This window comes from Rhamphochromis sp. 'chilingali' (assembly GCF_963969265.1).
Source record: "Rhamphochromis sp. 'chilingali' genome assembly, chromosome: 5".
NCBI classification, from domain to species: domain Eukaryota; kingdom Metazoa; phylum Chordata; class Actinopteri; order Cichliformes; family Cichlidae; genus Rhamphochromis; species Rhamphochromis sp. 'chilingali'.
In genome coordinates this window covers 14349228-14355484 of record NC_137932.1, presented here as the reverse complement: position 1 = coordinate 14355484, position 6257 = coordinate 14349228, and the positions used below count along the sequence as shown (strand labels likewise).

General features: G+C 46.4%; 1 protein-coding gene across 1 annotated transcript; it reads left to right on the top strand.

Moving 5' to 3' along the window:
* The first annotated feature begins 700 nt into the window (after window positions 1–700).
* On the top strand, window positions 701–5962 carry slc30a1a (solute carrier family 30 member 1a). The gene is made up of 2 exons (XM_080882574.1): window positions 701–1743; window positions 3888–5962. Exons 1-2 carry the CDS (start codon window positions 1170–1172, stop codon window positions 4778–4780), a joined length of 1467 nt encoding a protein of 488 aa, XP_080738700.1. The 5' UTR covers window positions 701–1169; the 3' UTR covers window positions 4781–5962.
* Window positions 5963–6257: the final 295 nt, after the last annotated feature.

Genomic DNA, 6257 nt, shown 5'->3' with positions numbered 1-6257 from the left:
GCTATATTTCACATGTATACAGACTGTAGTGGGTCTAAGTTGGGCCAAAACTAGTTTCTCCTGTGGTTTTTCACACTAGCGTAGCAATAGATGTATATGAAAAAGAGAAGTTACAGGCTGGGCTGATCATTTTCATAGTAATGGAATTGTTTTTATATAACACTAGCTCCCACAAGGGGTCATCACTTTTCAATGAAAAGATATTAAAATGCAATTTGCAAACAAGCCTTTGCTTTGAGTAAGTAGCAGATTAGATGTAATTTATTGTTACATCTGTCTTTATTTCCATTGAAGCTGGTAGCTTACTGGCTTGATTACTGAGTTTTTTTGTGTTTGCTTGTTTGGTTGGTTTTTTCTTGGAGGGGGGGGGGGCAACTTGTATTTAACTTAATGTAAAATTAAATCATTTTACAGCGTAAGTATACGGACATTTGGAAAATAAAATATAAAATAAAGGAAGCAATTATAGTGTGTAGTTGGAACATCAGTAAATTTATTTAGGGATTTTTCCGTGATTAAAAGCTGAGTAAAGACCACTGATTGTATAAAAAAGTGTTTTTACTGATAAGGGCTCAGTTTCTGTGATTCTTCGCAGTCACCTGGTTTCAGCTGAAACGCCAAGATTTACGAATCAGTTACGGACCTCATCGCGATATTACAATTGCCATTAGCGTGCGTAGCAACCACCGTTGTTTGGCTTCTTTGCGCCGCCTACTTGCAAGAGTTGCAGAACGTGACCAATTACGTTCCTCCTTGTAGCTCGTCGACCAACGGAAATCGTAGTAGGCGTGTCCCGCTATGTGCCGTGTTCCGTGTGGAAAGTTTACCGGCTCGGGTGCAAAGTTTCAGCCGTCTGCAAAGCGGAGCTCGTCGGCAAAACGAGCGAGGAAGGTTCTGGTATTTATACGGTTGCTGAATCATTTTTTAATCGCCAATTGATTCGGTGTGTAGATATAGCCGAGTGTTGCTGCCGTCGCCGAATAAGAGTGTTTTACGCGGATGATATTACCAGCGATCGTATTGTCTCAGGGAGCCAAGCTAGCTTAACGTAGCCCGGAGTTAAACGGGAAAGCCAACCAGCGGATGTCGTGGGGATTTCTTGGGCTTTCTCAAACCTGCTGATTTCTTCAACGCTAACTTAAACTTGAATCGACTGTGAGGAAGGAAAAATGGCTTGCGAACCCAATCGTGCCCGGCTGCTGTGCATGCTATCATTGACTTTTGGGTTTTTCATCGTGGAAGTGGTGGTCAGTCGGATGACCTCGTCCCTGTCAATGCTGTCGGACTCCTTCCATATGCTGTCGGATGTCATCGCACTCGTCGTGGCTCTAGTGGCGGTTCGGTTCGCGGAAAAAACCCAGGCGACCAACAAGAACACCTTCGGCTGGATCCGAGCGGAGGTGATGGGGGCTCTGGTCAATGCCGTCTTTCTCACGGCGCTGTGCTTCACCATCGTCCTGGAGGCGGTCGAGCGTTTCACCGAGCCCCACGAGATCGAGTCTCCAGTGGTGGTGGCCGGGGTCGGTGCCGCGGGGCTTCTGGTTAACCTGCTGGGGCTCTGCTTGTTCCACGGCCACGCGGGCGGAGGCCACGGACACTCTCACGGAGGGCACTCTCATGGGAGTAAGAATAAGCGGGGCAAAACGAGCAAGAACTCGAAGGCTGGAAACGGGTCTTCGGGAGAGGAGACCAACAACTTGGTGGGAAATCACAACAGCCCAGGCGATGGGAGACCAAGAAATGGTGAGCAATGAGTTGTTGGTGCTTTAGTTTTGAAATGGACAGTCCACCCTCACTATCTCACCATTAATCTGGATACATGTGCCAGTCTTTATCTTCACTGTTAGCACTCCAGATTGTGTAACAGTGCATCAGCCTGCCCTGAGAACTGCCCAAGTGACTAATCCGTATTGGGGTTTTTTCTTGACATATGTGTTTGGCGTCTCATATTTGTTGGGTTATTCTATCCTTGGAAACATGGTCTCCGTGTTGGTGACATTCCTGGGTAAAGCCTCAGGTTTCACTCTGGCTTCTAAATAATGATAACGAGAAGTTTCTGACTGACACAGCTGAGTCAAACTGAACTCGATTTTAAGTTTTTACCTGAATTTCCACACTGACTGTAGCTTGGGCCGGTATTTAAAACTTATAGTGGGATCCTTGTAAAGTCTCCTGACCCCCTGAAGAGCTTAGTGCAGGGCTGCCCAATCCCAGTCCTCAAGAGCTACTATCCTGCAGCTTTTAGATGCATCCCTACTCCAACACAGCTGAATCAAATGGTTTGATTACCTCTTCAGCATGCCATCATGTTTGGCAAAGGCCTGATAACAAGCCATTCATTTGATTCGGGTGTGTGGGAACAAGGATGCATCTAAAAGCTGCAGGACGGTAGCTCTCGAGGACCGGGATTGGGCACCCCTGGCTTAGTGAGTTACCTTATCTGCTAAATAATTAGTAACTAAAGCTTAAAAATAAATGCAGTGAAGTAGGTGCCCCCCCTTTACACTCACCTGGCTGTCAGCTATCAGCAAGGAATCAGAAGCAAAACAAACTCATCTGCATACAGGCAGCTTTTATTTTAGCTTCTTCTTAATTTAATTGTGCTTCTACAAGGTATTGAGTGGAAGAAAAACCGGTCAAAGGCCAAAGTGGGGCAGCAGCTGGACAATCAGCTTGTCCACCATACATTTTTGTTACATTAAACGCTTCTTACCAGACAAGTTGATTGTACTGATAACCTCATGTTGGTGTCTGCATGTCAGTTAAAAAGTTTCACAGCAGCACTGGAGAGCTTCCGTGGCCCTTTCTGCTGGTCAGTCTAACTGAAGGGTTAAACATACAGAAACTCATTTATTCTTCCCCCCGCACTGTTAGACCCTGCCAGTTTCAATAAATGGGGGTTATATCCCCCGCCCCTCCATGCACTGATTGCTGTTACTGGGCCATACATCAGTGTAGCTGTGGAGTCGACAGCCCCAGACACACCATTAGCCACTGATGAATAGACCAGCTTGGTCCCTGGGATGGAAGCGAGCCATCGTTGCTCAGGTGCCGTTGCCCCAGCTTAGAGTGTGTTGCCTGCCATTACTAACTGAATTTGCCTAATGTGAATTACTGAGCAGCATTTTGCTGCGTTTAGGTTTTTTTCTTTGGTCATCTGGCATGTTGTTTTCCTGAGTGTGGCCTTGGGCAGTTATATAGCACAGATTCAGTCACAAGATGAAGTCTTCAGCAGTGAAATCTGCAACATTGTATGTAGTTTCACATGAACTTTTCCCCTTTCGCTCTTAATAATGGCATTGTATTTAACAGCTGGCTGCCATTTGATGGCATCCAGAGTTTTTACCAGGAGAAAAACAAAACCGAGTAGGGTTCACTGGGAGTTTTTGACGGTGTTGGAAAGTGGGGTTTAATTTTATTCAAAACTGAATACATGTTTTCTTATCACATGACCAAAAACAACAGGACAATGCACAGAATTCTGTTGTCAGGTGACATGATTCCCCCCCCCCCCCCCCCCCCCCCCCCCCCCCATCTTAACTATATGATTAACAATCGTTCAGTGTGCATAGTCCCCATGCTCAGAATGGGCCCGTGGGGTGGGGTGGGGGGTACAGTCAGTCTAGACAAAGGGACTGTGTTACCTTAGTCCTTGCAATTTCTTACAATTTGATAACCTAAACTGTGTTATTATGGTTTAGTATATTAAATACTAACAAACCTGTTAGCCCCAGATAAAATCTTCTTTCAGGGTGTGTGGGAAACACATGCTTCTTTATGTAGGATAAACCCTGGTCTATATAATTTGTGTGAAACCTGTGTGTCAAAGTCCATTTGATTATTTAACTGTTCCAAACTAATCTCTGTTTTCCCTTTTTAATCTTTAGAAATCAGCTGTAAAGGCAGCACAGAGGTGCAGATGAATGGAAACACCCACTATGAGGAGATGGATCCCGACCACGACTCGTCGTCGCAGCTCAACATGCGCGGGGTCTTCCTGCATGTGCTGGGCGACGCCCTGGGCTCCGTCATCGTAGTGGTCAACGCTGTAATATTCACCTTTGTGTGGCAGCCCTGCATCAAAGGTGAGAAGTGCGTGAATCCGTGCGTCAACAGCCACTCCGCTGACCATTACCATGACAACAACACCGTTGTCGATCTGCACGTGGGTCCAACTGTGCCGACCATGAAGTTCGCCGGCCCCTGCTGGGTTCTTTACCTTGATCCCACGCTGTGCATCATCATGGTGAGCATCCTGCTGTACACTACCTACCCTCTCCTCAAAGAGTCGGCCCTCATCCTGCTGCAGACCGTGCCCAAGCAGATCAACATGCACCGGCTCAACGAGCGTCTGCTGAGCCTGGACGGCGTCCTGGCCATCCACGAGCTGCACATCTGGCAGCTGGCCGGAAGCCGCATCATCGCCACGGCGCACATCAAATGCCACGACCCCACATCTTACATGGAGGTGGCCAAACGCATCAAGGACTTCTTCCACAACGAGGGCATCCACGCCACCACCATCCAGCCCGAGTTTGTCACGTTCAGCTCAGAGTCTCGAGACTCCCTGTGCGAGCTCTCCTGTCGGACTCAGTGCGCTCCCAAGCTATGCTGCGGCGCTGCGGACAAACAGAACACTGGCTCTGACAAGAAGGCTGCAGTCGCTTCAAACCTGGAGGTGATCAGTGAGACTTCAGAGGCGGCGGGGGTCGTAGTTCAGGTGTGCCCTGGGTCTGAGGCTGAGGTCAGGATTGCCAGAGAAGTGGAGTCATCTCTGTGAGATGAAGGGTGTGGAGAAGAGCAGAGGAGAAGCAAGAAAACCTCCACTTTGAGCAAAAACATCATCATCATTTGCAGGAAGCTGTACTTTTTGTGGCTTAATCGTTTCCCCCGATAGGTCCTTTTATTTTCTATTATTGCCCATCTACACGCCTGAACCCCTTTCACTCCCTCCCATGTTCATACATTGAGCATTAGTTCAACCCCCCCAAGCCTCTCCTCCGCCACTCAGTCCCTCCCTTGTTGTCTGTGGCTCTGGCAGTATGAGGGTATGGTTGCGATGCATGTTGGGTTGCACTGACCTCATCTCCACTAGTACTGGATCAAGGCCTGCATGAGCGTCATTAGCACCGTGTTGTGATGTCTCATCTCGTCTCATGGTGTTTCTGTGCCAAAGCTTCTCAGTGGACCGAAGGGATCAGAGGGACATTCCCTCCTCCAAATGGACACACAGCACACACATCACTAGGTTATTTATTTAGCCTATGGACCTGCTGGAAAAGAGTCTACCTTCCTGTTTTTTTGTGTAGGCTTCAAGCAGACCTATTTTCTTTACCCTCTGGCCTCCAGATGGAATAGTATTGTATTGCATAATAATTTATGTACCTAAGTTATTAGAAATGATCTATTCTCTGTAGATGCTGTTTGTAATGTTTAGTTTGGATGATAAACATTTATTTTTTCTCTTTTCTCTCTTCTTGAAATCTTTTGACAGACCATCTATGCTGAATTCAGTTTTTTTTCCAGGTGTGATGTTTTTATAATGATTTTGTTTCTCAGACGTTTTCGTCTGGCCTTGACTCGGATTTAATTGCAGTCGTTAGCTGGATACAAAAGCCGTACCAACACCTCTCTCACCTTGCCTTTTAATTAAAGAAAACTGTTGCAATATGGCACTAAGCATAGTCGACTCGGTGTAACAGGACTTCTCGCAGTGGCACAGTCACCTAATTAATTAAATAAACGTTTATTCTTAAATTTCGATGCCTCGCAAGCCAGAGAGTTGCAAAGAAACGAGCACTGTTCGCCATTTAGTGAAACCTCCGTCTGAATTTGTACCGGAAAGCTTTCTGTTGGCCTGTTGGGTTTTAAAAACCCTCATGAATGTGTTCGGCACCTTGTCACAATCCATGCTGAGGGAGGTTTTTTTTTTTTTTTTTTTTTTTTTTTTTTTAATTTTAAATATCTATATATCCAGGACCTTCTGTGTTGTCTGCATGACCAAACTGAGACCTGGTGTTCGACTTTTTAACAGCTCCACTAAGAGCTCTAGTTGCTGCTTACCAGCGTCTGCTGGTATCCTACTATATTACTCATGAAAGTGTGTGGGGGAATGACTCATCATATAGCTCTGTGTGTCCTCTGCTGTGGACAGCTGAGCCGAGCTGGTTGTTTGCTGAACTGAAGTCCATACAGTGGCCTTTGAATTTGTTTCGACTTTTCCCCTCATCAGCACAGATACCGTGTGAAGTTGACCT

Excerpts from the sequence above, each read along its gene's own strand:
- slc30a1a (XM_080882574.1), top strand. The coding sequence starts at position 1,170 with ATGGCTTGCGAACCCAATCGTGCCCGGCTGCTGTGCATGCTATCATTG. Across the intron at positions 1,744-3,887 it reads CGATGGGAGACCAAGAAATG|AAATCAGCTGTAAAGGCAGC; the intron begins GTGAGCAATGAG and ends TTTAATCTTTAG.